This window comes from Papaver somniferum, chromosome 7 (genome assembly GCF_003573695.1).
Source record: "Papaver somniferum cultivar HN1 chromosome 7, ASM357369v1, whole genome shotgun sequence".
In the NCBI taxonomy this organism is placed as follows: Eukaryota; Viridiplantae; Streptophyta; class Magnoliopsida; order Ranunculales; family Papaveraceae; genus Papaver; species Papaver somniferum.
In genome coordinates, this window is record NC_039364.1 from 187,895,747 (window position 1) to 187,912,699 (window position 16,953).

The 16,953-nt window shown below is 36.9% G+C and overlaps 2 protein-coding genes across 4 annotated transcripts; both read left to right on the forward strand.

Moving 5' to 3' along the window:
- Nucleotides 1–936: 936 nt before the first annotated feature.
- Nucleotides 937–5,813, forward strand: LOC113299209 (UDP-glucose 4-epimerase GEPI48-like). Its single transcript, XM_026548191.1, has 9 exons — nt 937–1,357; nt 2,353–2,402; nt 2,770–2,905; nt 3,313–3,414; nt 3,682–3,909; nt 3,988–4,066; nt 4,224–4,306; nt 4,418–4,509; nt 5,298–5,813. The coding sequence occupies exons 1-9, from the start codon at nt 1,175–1,177 to the stop codon at nt 5,389–5,391; spliced, it is 1,047 nt and encodes a 348-aa protein (XP_026403976.1). The 5' UTR covers nt 937–1,174; the 3' UTR covers nt 5,392–5,813.
- A 400-nt stretch (nt 5,814–6,213) lies between these two features.
- Nucleotides 6,214–12,929, forward strand: LOC113299210 (dynamin-related protein 5A-like). Of its 3 annotated transcripts, XM_026548193.1 has the most exons (17): nt 6,214–6,414; nt 6,631–6,694; nt 6,778–6,882; nt 7,070–7,171; nt 8,157–8,207; nt 8,334–8,395; nt 8,507–8,597; nt 8,805–8,869; nt 9,078–9,272; nt 9,433–9,552; nt 9,772–9,842; nt 9,943–10,219; nt 10,425–10,475; nt 10,687–10,915; nt 11,327–11,466; nt 11,552–11,725; nt 11,834–12,929. In XM_026548193.1, the coding sequence occupies exons 1-16, from the start codon at nt 6,286–6,288 to the stop codon at nt 11,678–11,680; spliced, it is 1,881 nt and encodes a 626-aa protein (XP_026403978.1). In that variant the 5' UTR covers nt 6,214–6,285; the 3' UTR covers nt 11,681–11,725; nt 11,834–12,929. The 3 variants fall into 3 exon arrangements, with proteins under 3 accessions (XP_026403978.1, XP_026403977.1, XP_026403979.1); XM_026548192.1 differs by having other exon boundaries at nt 11,552–11,879; XM_026548194.1 differs by having other exon boundaries at nt 6,216–6,414; nt 9,943–10,168; nt 11,552–11,879.
- Nucleotides 12,930–16,953: the final 4,024 nt, after the last annotated feature.

Below are 16,953 nucleotides of genomic sequence, written 5' to 3' on the forward strand. Positions count from 1 at the left end.
CCACAGATCCCGAAGATTGGTAAACCCTCTTATCAATAGGGTTTTATCTTGCTTTAATTCTTCCCATAATCAAAATAATAAAATAGAAAAAACCGAAATGACGATGAAAGAAAACTCCACTAACCAATAAATCTCAACCCCAAAATGAAAGATCAAAGATCTGTCTTGGACCGCGGAGAAGTTCAATTAGTACACTCCTACACTGAATTAATTAGAAGATTAAAGTGAGTATGAGGTTGAGGTTTTTAGGGAAGAAAATCGATGTCGTTATCTATCGAAACTAACTCAATTAGGAAGTTAATTAATTTTCCTTGCTTGGCCCAATTTGTGTTCCACTTCACGCATCACCTTCCAAAGTTAATAAATATAGTTGTGTAACATGATAGATTTTCTGCTATTTCAAGACGTATAGGCTCTTGTGAAAGCTGAACATTATACCCATACAACCACAATATGGGTCTAAAATACTCCTATTTGGTTAGCACTATTTCCATTTAAAGAAAAATGATACTTTTACTTTCTCATTTTCACATGTGTTTGATAACAGAGAAAGGAAACAATTTCATGGAAAGTGATTCCATGGAATCAGTTTCATGGGCGAAGTAAGGAAAGACCTTCCATGGAATTAAGTTTAAAACATACTTTAGGCCACGCTTTTTGTACAATTCCATGGAAACATATTTTTGACCAAACGACGGAAAACACGTTATTTTCATGAAGAGATAAATGTTTCCATGGAATTAACTCCTATCAAGCACAGTTGGCTGGAAATATCATTTTCACTGGAACGGATGAATACACGTGGTTTACGTGTACAATCGCTAACGCAAGTGGGGTCTCGACGTTCACCAGATATAAACAAAGTCAAATGCAACTAAATAAAAAACGATGCAACCAGGAGGTTATTCAATATACGTTAGCTGCGGAAAAATATTACGGTGGAAACGTGTCATCAAAATCGTGTCGAAATAGAAACGGAAACAATAAAATGCTTCTTTCTCTTGTTCCTTTCTAGGCTCTTGTCGCCTCCTCCAGCGTGATTCCGTTTTCATCTATAAATAAACTTGAACTATATTTCTCTCTCTCTGAAAATAAGCTCTGTCTTTCTCTCTGAGCAAGTCTTAGGTTTCAGTTTCCAGTTTACAGATTCTTCTTATTTTTATTTTTGTCGGTCATGTCGAAGAACATATTAGTAACTGGCGGTGCTGGTTACATCGGTAGTCATACTGTTCTTCAATTATTACTCAGTGGATTTAAAACTACTGTTATTGATAATCTTGATAATGCTTCTCAAATTGCAATTAATAGAGTCACGGAATTAGCTGCTGAATTCGGCTCCAATTTGGATTTTCATCAGGTAACACTACCTAATTTGGGTTTTATTTTTATCTTATTAGGTTTTATTTTATTTGTGTATATTTAATTTGTTTTGTTTTCCTACAGAAAGTTTGATTATGTCAAATTGAGATCGTCAAATAGGAAAATTCTGAGGGTTATTAAGAAATGATTAGGTTTTTGGCTGTTTAGTGTAGTAATCATATTTTGAAAAATTGAGATCATGTGGAATTCGCTCCCTGATTAATCTGTTATGAAATTCGGAAGGTCATTATTCTGCTACAAAATGTCAGTCTAAATTGTGTAAAATTTTGAAAAAAAATTAACATATTTAATTCCTGAAATTATACTCTCTTCGTATCATTACATCCAGATCTGTACTAAGGGTTACCCCCTACTCAGTCGACAAGAAATCGTCGGTTATAGTTCTTGCAACCATCATGAATACCCTTCTCTTTTTTCTTTCTTCTTCTCTATTCTTCTTAAAAAAATAAACTCTAAAGAGGGTCCTACCATAATACTACATAGACATAGTACATTAATTTGGAGAACAAGTATTTGGTGAAGCAAAATGGGGAAATATAATTTGGAAGGGACAAGAAAGTTGCTGGATTTCAATAGAGTGAACATCTGTCACCTGTTACCTGTATAATTGTTTGCAATGAAGGCCCACATAATGTCCCAAATTCCAGAGCATGTTACATCTCTTTTTCCCAATATTATGGATGATGGCTGCTAGTGGGACAACAAGGAGCAAACCCTTATTAAGAATTTAGCCTACAATCTTTATTTTCTATTCCTTTTTTCAATTCTACATTTGGAGTGGGATACAAGGGAAATGATTTGTTATTTGGTTGTGAATTTCACTTTTTTCCTAGTTCATGGTCAAATCAGATGTGGTCACTCTAATTCCTGCTTATACTCGTGTGGCCTTGCTTGTTTAAATATGGAATACTTGGCTGTCTTTATGTTTTTGAATTTGTGATATTAGTAAGTTTTATTTGCTTTCTTATGCAGATTGATCTTCGGGACAAGCCAGCTCTAGAGAGACTTTTTGCCTCAAACAAGTAAGTTCCTGTAGAGGTTCACTTCGTTCGTACTCATTTAAGCTAGGATGTTTTGACTCTGATCAGTCCGCGTTCTGCATTATGTTTCTTCATTTAGGTTTAGCAATTCTTACCTTCAAAATATTTCCCAGTATTAGGTTTGCTGCACATGCTTCGCTATCCAACCAATAATTGCATACCTTTCCATCTTCGTTAACATTTTGGTTGTTATTAGTGTCTTTAAAATTCTTCTTCCACATTCATTATACGAAACTCGGTGACATAAGTGTAGCCTTTATTAAAAGTAAACGTATCTTTTGGGCATTGTCCTGTATTTTGTGCTCCATGTAACCTTAACCATTTTATTTCACTAATTATCTGCTATCAGTTTTGATGCTGTAATTCACTTTGCTGGACTAAAAGCTGTTGGGGAAAGTGTCCAGAAACCGTTGCTTTACTACAATAACAACATCATAGGCACAGTAAATCTTCTGGAAGTCATGGGTGCTCATGGGTGCAAAAAGGTATTGATCTCGTACTTTCTATTTATTTGCTATCAGCAAACAAAAGAAAATCATGACCATCCGTACTTGCAATTCTGCTAGTCATACAAGTCACTGTTATAATCTGGTAGAATGTGCCGCACTTGAGCCCTTTTATTTCGTGGAGCTGTTAAGGGAATTCTATCTTATAAAACAGAGGCTCCACCAATGTCGTTACTCTTCCTCCCTGACATTATGGAGAGCTTCTTTATGTATGCTTTGGTCGGTTCATTAAGAGGAGCTCCTTTATTATCAGAAAGTGTACATGTGCTTGCAGGAAGAAATTTTGTCAATGCTAAACGGAAATCATCCGTGACTGTGTTTTTCGAATGCTGCCTAGTATTGTATCTTGAACTCAAACTAAATTTTTTCCATTGAACATATTTCAGCTTGTTTTCTCTTCGTCTGCTACTGTTTATGGATGGCCAAAGGAAGTACCTTGTACTGAAGAGTTTCCATTATGTGCAGCAAATCCTTATGGACGAACAAAGGTACGTCTAACACTTATAACTTGTGAGTCACCCGGTGCTGAAACCCTATAAATTGTTGGAGATCAGGCCCACAATTTTGGTCTTTGTCGGTCACTATCGAAAATTTGTTATGTTTCTTGTTCATATTTTTTCTCTAAACTAATCTCATGTTTTGAGATAATAAACTGGTGGGTGGTCTTATATGCTATTCGGTAATCAACTGGTCGCATGTTTGGTTTGATTCGTATATGCTATGCGGTAATTAACTGGTGTTTTGATCTTTTGTAGCTATTCATTGAAGAGATATGTCGTGATGTGTACCGCGCAGACTCTGACTGGAATATCATATTACTTAGATATTTCAACCCAGTTGGAGCTCACCCAAGTGGCAATATAGGTGAAGATCCTCGTGGAGTTCCAAATAATCTTATGCCCTTCGTACAACAAGTTGCTGTAGGCAGGCGACCTGCATTAACTGTATATGGGAATGATTATTCGACAAAGGATGGAACTGGGGTATGTCTGTTGTCTTCAGGATTTTACATTTTAATAGATCATGCAGTTGTTTTCTTGATGCTCATTATTTCCTCTCAGGTACGTGATTACATTCATGTTATGGATCTGTCAGATGGACACATCGCTGCATTGAACAAGCTAGAGGACAGTAACACAGGTTTGTACTCTCTCGCTCTCGCTCTGGCTATCTATGTATGTACTTATGTTCACGTTAAGTACTGACACGTGTTCTAAATCGTGCAAAAAGTCTAAAGATTTTGACTGCAAAGTAGGAAGTGACTTGGTGTTGATAAATCCAAATGTATTACTTTCAGGTTGTGAAGTCTATAACTTAGGAACTGGGAAAGGAACTTCAGTCTTGGAGATGGTTTCTGCCTTTGAGAAGGCCTCTGGAAAGGTATTTGGCGAACCTCCTGCAGCATCGGCTTCATTTAGTTTTTATTTTTTCTCCTTGCAAATTAACTTCCCGGAGTCTGCGGTTCTGATTTGATATTTTTGCCTCTGTCAGAAAATTCCTTTGGTAATTGCACCAAGAAGACCGGGTGATGCTGAGGTCGTTTATGGATCAACAGATAAGGCAAAGGGCGAGCTGAGATGGGAGTAAGTGTTACACTGACCTCTTAAAAACACTGAAAAAACTGCTAATGCATCATATAGGTATAGAGCTTTTCACGGGGAGGTGAAGAATAAGTAAAGTGATGAAATGGATTAAGATGAAAGTGGCAACAATAGTGTTAAGGAATCAAAATTTTATCCACCTAACTACCATACCTCTTGGTGGGCTTACCAGCTTAGCCTCGCAGTGTGTGTAGAATGTTGGCAGTGGCATAGCCGGACCTTATTGGGTTCATATTTGTGTCATGGAATGAAAGTAGGTGCCTATTTCTTTTAGGTGCCTTTGAGAAGTTGTTGCCAAAATACAAGACAAGTCATAGTAATCTAGTAAGTAGTAGACATAGTAATTTAGTGATATTTACCCTTTTTGCCCCACAAAATGTTAACAGCTAAAACCTACACTTTTAAAGGCTATTAATGATATTTTTTTTTAAACAAAGGGCCCACTTCCCTCCAAGTGCCTTCTTTGCTATGGGATTATGTTATTTGATCCAGAGTTCCTAGATATCTCCACTGGACCTCTAAGGCTTAAACCTTGCACCATAGTTGCACCTCTAAGTTAGTCACTTGACTGGTATCCCCAACATTTTGCCCCACTCTTCCCCTGGGTCATGTATGTTCATGTTTTCGCGTAAATATTACCTGATGCTGACTGTGGTCATTGGAGTCCCAGTGACCCGTCCCTTATTCCTTGCATGTTCCTCTTGTATAACAAGAATTTCAGTGTCACCATCACATTGTTTCATAACTAATATTACGATATGGGTTTGTAGGGCGAAATATGGGGTTGATGAGATGTGTCGGGATCAATGGAACTGGGCTAGCAAGAACCCTTGGGGCTATGGACCTCCAGATACGACAGATTAGATCAGATTTTGAGCTTTGACACATCCTTCTATATAAATATCTCTCTTTAGCTTATATATATATATATAGTCTAGCTTATTCATATATATATAATTATAATTATTCTTTTCTACACCAATCTTTTAACCTATTATTTGGGGTCTGTTAGTTGGCCGTTGATGGTTATACAGTGTTCTTAGTTGGTTTATTCATCTAAATGTCCTGTTAATAAAATTAGTCTTTTTCTTTCTCTTCTGCGCCATTTCCAGTGTCGCTTCTCTTTGAGTTTTGATTGTATTTGTAGCTAATCCTCGTTGTCCAATCAAAACTAACACGTAATAACTTAGGCCGGTTAATCGGTTTTGTGGTAAATATCATGGGTGGTAACAAGCTTTTGTAAGAGACAGATGTACATTATGTTATTGTATTAATTTATCTTGGAAGTGGTTGTTTCTGGTGAAGTGTTTCTAACGTGACTTGTGATACTGGATTCATGTACGCATTATGCACCCTTTACTTGAGATCTGTTAGGCTAACGTCAAACAGAAAAATCAAAATTGCTTTGCAAACCTTTTTATTAGTTCCCACAGATAAATGTGTATGGCGATCCCTATAAAAATACAAGGCGTAAACTGGCACTGTAAGCATGGAAGAAAAGTGCTTTACCGCCAAGAAAAAAAGAAAATAGCTTTGTAGCCAAAACTCCGAGTGCGAGAGACATTGACAAGCCTGATTCTACACACACAGGAGAAAGAGAAAGCTAGTGGGTAGCCCGGTTCATTCGGCCACAAAAACACAAGAAAACATTTCGGAACTAAATATTCTAACAAGTTCGTTAATCAGTTAGAATTTTTCTTATTCGTCATTTTTCTTCTTCAACAAAAGAAAAAAATTAATTAGAAATAGAAAAGGCAAATGGAGAGTTTGATTTCATTGATAAACAAGTTGCAAAGAGCTTGTACTGCTTTAGGTGATCATGGTGAAGAAAGTTCTTTGCCTACTCTATGGGATTCTTTACCTGCCATTGCTGTTGTTGGTGGTCAGGTAAGATTTCTCTCGCGTAATCTCTTTCAGTTTCTTTTTGTATTTCTATTTCTGAAGTCGGAAGAAGATGAAACGATTTGTAGGTCTTGTATATTGGTTCTTTATTGATGCTTCGCGCAATCTGTTTCCTTGTTTTTCTTTTCGTATTTTTACATTGAGGAATTTGTGTGCGCTCTTAATTGAACTCTAAAATTCGCTTGTTTCTGTTCGCAACAGAGCTCAGGGAAATCCTCGGTGTTGGAGAGTATTGTTGGAAAAGATTTCTTGCCTCGTGGATCTGGTAATCTAGGGCAAACATGCATTACACCTTGCATTTTATCTTACAAATACTGACTGATTTTTGTGTTCAACGTGTGTGTGCAGGCATTGTGACTCGGCGTCCACTTGTCTTGCAACTACATCAGATTGACGAAGGAAAAGAGTATGGAGAATTCCTTCACCTTCCAAGAAAGAAATTTACTGATTTCGGTAACTATTATTTTCCGGTCTTCATGATTTTAATTATTTTCTGGTCATTATTCTACGAATTCTGCTGGTTGGTATATAAAGGTGTGCCCCTTAAACGTTTGATTCTCTGAAATGTAAGTAAAATTTGTACAACTGACCCAATTTGATAAATTTTCATCTAACATGCTTATCTGTTATATTTACGTAGCTGCTCTGAGACAGGAGATCACGGATGAAACAGATAGAGAGACAGGACGCTCCAAAGCCATCTCCACCGTTCCAATTCATCTCAGTATCTATTCTCCGAATGGTAAGATGACTTTACAAAATTCACATGTATCCCTACTATAACTGGGGATGGAGTATCAGATCTTTTTTGCATGTGCATTCGGGTTTACAGGGTTTTGGCTAAGAAATAGTCGGATTCATAGATAACTTCCTGGGTCATATATCCATGTGTATATATGACCCAGAAAGGCTCATGTTTTTGACATTCTTTCATTTAACGTCGTATTATCATATTCAGAGAGAGAGAGAGAGAGAGAGAGAGAGAGGAAAAAAAATGTGAATAGCATTTTGCTTCTTTGGCCACTCACTGAAGGAGTGAGTGTACTGAAACTATCGATTACATGTTCATCTTTTCAAAAGATTTGGAAATTGATGTAGTTGATTTTATCATGACACTGGTATTTGTTGGACGTCAATCTTGAAACATCCTCACATGTACATTGTTAGAAAGTATCTACACTATATCTGAAAAAGCATGTGGATGCAGTATTGGTTCTCATCTGCTTGTGCACTAGCTTCACTCCCTTTGTGTTGTTGTTGATTGAATAATGTTCCATATCACCACTCCTGCTATGAGCTTCCACGGTTAACCATTTACACCTCATGTTCCATTTTTGTTGAGACAAGATGCACTAGTAGTCTATCTTGATTTGCTTCCAGCCTTTATGAGAATATATCCAAGGACAAGCTCCAACTGAAGGGAATCCTATTCTTGGTTTTCTTGTTTCCCCTATATACGAGACTTCTTTCTCTAAATTTTGTTGACTTAGTATGCAGCTACGAAAGAACTTGCAAGATTTATCTCCCCCATGTTTGTAAAAACAACACTGTAAATTTATATGTAGAATCCCTGGTGTGTGACAACAAATTTTGATCTGACATCAATATTAATCTGTATATACTTTTATTTATTCAATTTATTCAATATTGGTTCAGATCCGAGTAACTCTTTCATTTTGACATTCATGTCTGATTATGACTTCTGATGATTGATTAAACCTTGGCAGTTGTAAATTTGACGTTGATTGATCTTCCAGGACTTACAAAAGTAGCAGTCGGTGAGTTGCATTTATTTCTTAGATATTTCAACTGTCGTAAAGTTTCTTGTTATCTGTAGTGGATGCTTATCCTGTTTCGCTTTATAATGGATACCAAGTTACTGACAAATTAATGGGAAATTCTAGAGGGTCAACCTGAGAGCACTGTCATGGACATTGAGAACATGGTTCGCTCCTACATTGAAAAGGTTACTCTCTCTTCTCTTTTTTGAATGGAATCTTCTAAGAACGTTTGCAGGAAACATAGCTTGGCAGCATTTTACCCTCCTTCATTTGGTACATTGCGGTATTTTGTGCAGCCCAACTGTATTATACTGGCAATTTCGCCAGCCAATCAAGATCTTGCTACGTCCGATGCAATTAAGATCTCTCGGGAAGTAGACCCTAAAGGTTAGATTTCATAACTACTGTCTTTTCACCTTTGGTCAGCACAACGGTGACTCTGATTACCCCTCAAGTACCATTTTCACAAGTCTCACTGTATCTTTGTAAATAAGTGAGGTTTTTTTTTCTTCCAAATGGACCTTTTGCAGCAAGATTTAAGAATATCGGGATGTGTTTTACAATAGCAGCTTCTTTCATTTGTCCGTGTTTCAGGGGAGAGAACATTTGGTGTTTTGACAAAGATTGATCTTATGGACAAGGGTACTGATGCAGTTGATGTAAGTATGCTTATTGCCAACACAAACATTACAGTACATGGGCGTGAGGACATTTTATGTCTTCTTAAACATTTTTGTTTTAGTTTAAGCATGGAAGTTAAGATCAAATATATTTTTGTTTCTATGTTAGTTTCTTATGGCTTTATGCCTTATATGGACGTATTTCCATGAGCTTGATGGCCTGTGACTAAACTTTTTGCGGGTTCAGATATTAGAAGGAAAAGCTTACCGTCTACAATTCCCATGGATTGGTGTTGTTAATCGATCCCAAGCTGATATTAATAAGAGTGTTGACATGATTGCTGCTCGGCGTAGAGAGAAGGAGTATTTTATGAATTCTCCAGAGTACAAGCATCTAGCAGACAGAATGGGTTCTGAACATCTAGGGAAGGTGCTCTCAAAGGTGAAGTTTACTTTTCATCTCTGGTAACTTGTGTCTGGGTGGACTAAGAACAGAAACGCGAATGATCTAAACGTTACTGTAACTTTTTAAGAGTTTGATCCTAGAATCAGCCTGTACAACTAAATCTTACTTAACAGTGAATACTAAATACTTTTTGCAGCACCTGGAAACGGTAATCAAATCTCGAATTCCAGGAATTCAGTCACTTATTAATAAAAGTATTGCGGATCTAGAGTCGGAACTGGGCCGTCTTGGAAAACCTATTGCTGCTGATGCCGGAGTAAGTCATACTTAGTTGTAGTTATTTCAGGATGTTTCATTCTTCGCGACCTCGTTAATATCTTCACATATCTTATATAGGTGTTGTTCCTAGGAAGAAGCTTAGAGTGTGAATCTGTAATAATGAGACTTATTGTTGTTTTATGCTGACCTGTTCACTTATGTTTATTATTGATATTGTAACATGCTGCTTGATCATTTGGTTTGCTATTCCATTCAGGGGAAGCTGTACTTGATCATGGAGATCTGTCGCGTTTTTGATCAAATTTACAAAGAACATCTTGATGGCGTGTATGTATAATTGGAGTCCATGTGATTTAATATGTTCTGAAACACTTATTAGGTTTAAGGTCCCTTGCAAACTTATTTTACACTCTACTACTAACTGCAGCCGTCCTGGTGGTGATAAAGTCTACAACGTTTTTGATAATCAGTTCCCCGCAGCGCTGAAAAGATTGCAATTTGATAAGTATCTGTCAATGGATAATGTGAGAAAGCTAATTACTGAAGCAGATGGTTACCAGCCTCATTTGATAGCCCCAGAACAAGGATATCGTCGACTTATTGAATCTTCTTTAGTCTGTATTAAAGGTCCTGCTGAGACAGCTGTTGACGCGGTACGCATAAACATGGTTCAAATAGAAGTGTTAATATTTCTACCTTCAAAGGCAAGGGTGTTCTAGTCTCATAATTCATAATAGATATGACCATCAATAATGAATCCTTTCTTTAGCTTAGTACTTATATGTAGCTGACATTTAATACCAAACAAATTTCACCGTGTGCTATTTATGATAGTTTACGTTGCAAGGCTGCTCTATGATAGAGTACTAAGGTTATAATGATTAAGAATTTATTTTGCCATGATTCCAGGTTCATTCAATACTTAAGGAGCTGGTCCATAAATCTGTGGATGAGACTGTGGTAAGTGTATCCTTGCCAATAACTTGAAGATCCACAAACTTATTAATTTGTTGCATTTTGATGTATTCTGCTTAGAGTGATGGATGAAATTACCTTTTTGTCACGTGAGAGTACAATTCATGAAGGAAATGTAGCCTCTCCGGATTGGAAGCATGGTTTATCAGAAGATAATAAGAGAGTATTCTGTTTGATTCCATGTTCTCATATACAGGAGCTAAAGCAATACCCCAGTCTTAGGATGGAGGTTGGAAGTGCAGCTTGTGAATCATTGGATAGGATGAGGGATGAGAGCAAGAAAGCTACCCTTAAGCTGGTTGATATGGAATGCTGTTATCTAACTGTTGAATTTTTCCGGAAGCTTCCTCAAGATATCGAGAAGGGTGGAAATCCAACACATTCAATTTTTGATAGATACAACGGTTCATATCTCAGGCGAGTAGGTTAGTATCTGTTCAAGCTCGATTTTATTTAGTTTATGTAATTGGGATTCCGAATCTACACTCATATAATGTTCTGTGATTGCACTTTTATTCACTGAACTGTAAGATTGGTGAATAAAACCAACCACACCGACTGGTTGTCTTCGGAACCAAATGGAGTAATGGTTCCAGTTTCCAGAACAGGTATCCCACTGTAGATGCTTTTGTTCTCTCACTTCTTAACTGGGTAGGAAAAACTTGGTTGTTAAGCATTTAAACACTTTTAGGACGAGCCAATAATTTCATTTTAGTTTGGGTGGGAGAATGAGCCTTTTCTTTAGGCCCTCACAGAAATGCTGATTCTTATCTCCCTTGGCTAGTTTTACTATTTGTCCGAACTGTAATCATGGTTTCAACTCATTTTAACTATAGGAACAAATGTCCTGTCTTATGTCAATATGGTTTGTGCGGGTCTGCGAAACTCCATTCCAAAGTCTATCGTTCATTGTCAAGTACGTGAGGCTAAGCGCTCCCTTCTCGACCATTTCTTCACCGAGTTGGGTAAAAAAGAGGTAATCCTGGTTTGTGTTTGGAAAGGTTGAAGAATATTAGGGATCGACTCTGCACCTTCTATCTGAATTTTTTTCTGTTTTGCAGTCTAAGGCATTGGCATCATTGTTAAATGAGGATCCAGCTGTTATGGAGCGTAGAGTTTCTCTTGCAAAGAGGCTAGAGTTATACAGAAGTGCTCAGGCTGAGATTGATGCTGTTGCATGGGCCAAGTAAATCAAGATTCGTTTATCACCTCAAATTGAGAATGACGAAAGTCGGGTATTCCTTCATTCTTTACTGATCATTTTGTTAGGAGCTACAATACACGATTCCTTTTGTATTGTTTTTCTGGCTCATCCAATTTCTTCCGTTGTATTTACTACTCAGGGAATTCCGTGGTACGTGTATCTCTTAGAGAGTAGAGAATGTCATGCTTTTTCTTTGAAACAATGTTTAAATCCTTCTGCAAGAGATTCCTTTTATGTAGTGCAGAAATGATTATTAGTGAAGAAGAATGGATCGAAACTAGAATACCGATACATCAAAGAGAGGGGGAAAAGCAAAACAGAGAAAACAGAAGAAATGAAATAAAAATAGTCCTACTGAACAGGAATTCAGCTTATTACGACAGTCAAAATTCTAAGTTGAATCAACTAAACCAGATCATAAAGTTATTATACATGCTCTTTCTGGACCTGTAGGAAAATCAGCTGAACATTAACAAGAGAAAGTTAATCAATTTTCCTAATCGACTGCACTAATGTATAGTTCTAAAGGGACGCCCTTAAATCATACGCTTGAGCCTACGCCTACACCTACACCTCTACTCTCTCTAGGGGCAGCTTTCGAGGCTATTAAGATAGAGATACTCTTTGCAGGGACGAAGCCGGGACTTACATGCTATGGGGTCGAACAAATTTTTCTGAGATTCACAAAACAATTTTTGTTATCGATATGAAGGTTCACATGATATATACCTTTACATTTTCACGGAAGCACCGCCAATATCATTTGGAATACATCAATTCTCGGCGAGGGAATTTTGCACGGAGAGTTTGTCGGGTAGAAAATGATAAAAAGGACTTGAACGAATTTTTCTGAGTTCTTCCATCTCCTTTTCAACCCAAGCTTCTACGCCTCCAAGAGAGTTAAAACCCTTCTGAAAATCAAGTGTTATTAAATGCCTGCACATGAGCAGAAAAATAAACAGTTCTGTGAGTACCTGCAAGGGTAGTCCAGTCCGGATTGCCAAGGCTTCATCGATTACAGATAAGGAACTGAAAAGCATGAGTTAATGGCAAAAACCTATCTCGAGATTCTAATGCATAATACACATTTCTCCATTGGCGGGGACCAGTTCTACCATGATACCTAAAGTAAGTTAAGATCGGTTCTACCTTGACTCTCATAGGAATCGGTTCTACCTTGACTCCCAACATAAGCTAGGATCGGTTCTATCTTGATTCCCTATATAGGTTAGGATCGGTCTATACTTAAGATCTTCAATGAAAGCCGGACCATCAATCCTTTTGATTTCCTTTCGACTACGAAATAAGTTCACATGTCTACTTCCTTAAACTTATGTAATTAAACATAGTTTTCTAGGTATGAAATTAAACATATGTTCACTACACAATCTAGTAACGAGTTACAAAGATTATGTTAATGTCGCAATTACGAAGTCCAAAAGATAAGCACTATACTTCGTAATTCAATATAAAGCACTTATCACTATCGATATATTGTTCCTTGACACATTGATCACAATATGATGATCAAGTGTATTATACTAGAGTTTCACATATATAACTCCGCATGTTATGTTTTCAATCAAAAAAGACTTCAAAGCTTCTGATATAGAAATGGAAACAAGTCATCATGTATTACTAACCTCAAGCGTAAGTATGATGTTATCGTTGTTGTCGATACGTCTTCGGAATCTTCAGGTCTTCAGAATAATACTTGTATGTATCAACATGCCTAGACTTCCTATTTTAATCTAACGAAGTTGACTCTAGTAATCCAATCAAGAGACTTATGAGTTTTGATACTAAAATATGACAACCAACCTTGATATACCAACGCTTGGTGGCTTCAACCGAGCAACGCTCATACATGCCTGATCAACACATCTTCGAAAATTGTGCAGATGATTTAGCCTTTGTTGCAGAAACATCTGTAGATTCTTGTCATGATCCAGATCATGATGAATCATATGATCTAATTCTTATTTTTTTGATCAAACTCGAGGAATTGCTTCAATAAAATCTTCAACTAGAGAAAGAATTAGACAAGGCTGAAAAATCTCTTCCCGAGAAAACTCAAAAACATGAAAAACTCTATAAGAATTACTTTAAAAAGAACTCGCAATTAGGGGATACTAAAACTAATTTGGGGATATAGGAAAAAGAAAAAAACGGGATTTAAATAGTAAATCAGAGTCACCCCCTATCCAGATATTTTACGTAATGGCAAAACTTCCCTTAGCTAATTAGTTGTTAATAGATCATCAATTAGTATAGTTAAGTTAGGTTTAATGGTTGATGGACTTAGGGAAAAAAAAGGTTGGATTGGATTAGATTAAATTTATTCATTTGAATTTGTTGTATAGTTGTATCAGTGAGGAAGAGGTTTGACGAAATTGGAAAGAAAAAAGGGGAGGTTCATATATTGGAAAAACTAATGCGAAGTACTCAGGGGCAAGTAGACGTTTTAACCAGCATAGTCTTCGTCATAGAATCGCATAGTTTTCTTGAAAACGTAATGTAGAGCTTGTAAAGAAGAGAACAATTCGGAGATTGCAGGTGATACGAAGAGACGAAGAGATACGAATAAGATGAAACTGATAAAGAGATTAAGAAAAGATAAAAAGAGAATTCGTATTAACGAATAATAAGATTGATAATAATATTGTTTGATAAAAGATTGTATCCTCTAAACAAAAAGGCTTAGCCTTTATATAGGTTCTACAAGAACCGACTAAAAGAAAGAAAATGAAATTCTAAGTAAACTAGGAAAGTAAAGACTTGCAAAGCAAGTAAACAATTGGTAAAGTTGATGCAGTCGTTATGGAAGCAACTTGGCAAAGTTGACGCCGTTGATATGGAAGCAACTTGGCAAAGTTGATACCGTCTTGAAGCATTTGATGTACTACATCAGTCCCGCCTTCTTGAAAGAAACTCGTCCTCGAGTTAGCTAATAAAAAAAACTTCATTCTCTTCAAATATTTCTCTAGGCCTCGATTTGTCATCATAGAATATGAGTTCGCTTCTCCATGGAAGTTGTATATTCCACATTTACCGTCTTACCACGATCAAACACAAATATCATAGCTCTAGAGATCATAAAACAAATTAGCCAAGAAATGTTGTCCAAAGCATCACGATATGTGTGTTTAAGTTTTCCGCGGTCAAACACAAAATTCAAGTCGTCAGCGGTGGTAATGTAAACCATGCCAGCAACATCCACCATGAGTACATCACGTGTATCTCCCAAGTTCTGAGGTACGCCTTCGAAAACGCATTCACCTGACTCGTTCCTTCGCTGGTCCAAGAATAGCTCTTTGATTTCAGTATCAACATTTCTGTTTTGAAATAGAATCCAGCAACCAAGTCTTCTATCTTCTACGTATCGTCTGGCATCAATAGTATTATCCAAAATTATCGCAAATGGGGATGTAGAAATATGTGTAGAAAGGAAAGTAGTATAGAAAATGTCATTGAACCTTTCTTCGTCAGTAGTAACTGGTCGAAATCCACTCATACTGTATCCATAATTATCTAGTACTTCTCTTTGTTCTATAAAATTAACTTGCTCAACCACCTTTACTAACCATGATTCGGAATACCCAACAAAAATAATGGTGCTGAGTACCATGTATCTCTGCCAATCTATGCTTGCATCGATGCACTTTTCATCTCTCTTGTGGATGTTATCTTTTATAACAAATAACTGACTTAGCCTGCAAGGTGCGGTAGTCATTGACGATTCTTTCCCATTAATCACCTTTAGGAAAATAACAACCAACGACAAATTCCGTACTGCTGCACTCACAACTTTTAGCCAAAAATTAACCATAATTTCCAAGAGAGCAGATAATAACCTAAACCACTGTTTAATGTATAAATGGTCTGTAAACGGTAGAACTATTTTATTGCACTGCTCGTTGATCTCCAAAGTCCTTGAGATTGTTTACCTCTTTCGCAGTAATTTCCAAAGTTAACCCGAAATATGAAATCGAGTAGAACTATTTGATGGCTTGTAAACAAACCAGCATCTTCATAAAAACTAACGTTTACAGCATCTCTAGTTTCAAACCAAAGTTCATCATTTGGTTCTGCAACCAACATGAATTGCCTATCAGGAGGAATGTAATTTAAAGTAAAGTCAGGTAGGAAATTAATATTTCTCACCATTTTGTTTTGAGCATCGGATATTTCACCAAAAAGTACTTCAACTCCATTAGTCCCAGCATTAACGTTTGAAAACTCTTTATCATGGGCACCACATACAACTGATTTTAAAATAAGAGGATGATATTCCTTGAATTTTGAACTATGAACTGGAGTAATACTACGCATCATTTTCTCATGTGTATTATCCTTGAAACTTCCAACCTTGTCATCATACGGTGTCATTTCTGGATCAGATGGATCCCTTAGTGCAATGATTAAACTTTCTAATGGGTTCATGGATAACAACGACTTAATAACGTCTGCATGCCTCCTTAGAAGTTTGTATACTTCCACCGTGACAAAGTAAGATATCCTCCTCGACCTTTTCTTCCAATATGTACACAACAACTCCAAGAAGTTGTACCATATTCCAATCGTGAAGAAGAGTAAAATTTTCACAGCGTGTACTGGGATTGGCGAAGAGAGCTCGAAGAACTTGAAAAATATTGGATAGTATTCCTTCATGCTACCACCAGTTCGAATATGAACACTCCCTTGATCAACACAATGATTCTCCAAAACCAGCTTGTTGTCAACAGAAATCATCAACATTTTGTCACTTCTTAAAGCACTAACCTTAAACCCTTGGGTATACAGTGAACTAACTTCATTAATGGACTGTACAAGGGATCCCTAGAGATCAAAACTAGATACACTTGGATTTATCGACCCTTGTATGCTTACCAAACAATTTTTGTACGTCCACCATAACTGACTCCCTACCAGTAAAAGAGAAGTTAATCTTTTCATTTTCTAACAAACTTGGTAGGTCTATAAGAACTCCAGGAATCTGTACATTCTCCCAAAAAAGACCATAGTTCTTGCAACTAAAGAAAAACAAATGTAACTTGCCTTTCTCACGGTAATTAACGAAGTAAACCGGCAAAGCTAAAATGAGTAGAACTGCTTGATTGTTTCTGATTTCATCTTTTATGAATTGGAGACACCAAGTAATATTAGTGTGTGCACGATCTGGAAGGTTTCCTTGAATCCCGGTGAAACAAAAACTCACAGTCTTTACACAGGACCACAAAAGTTCGTTGATGGCAGGCT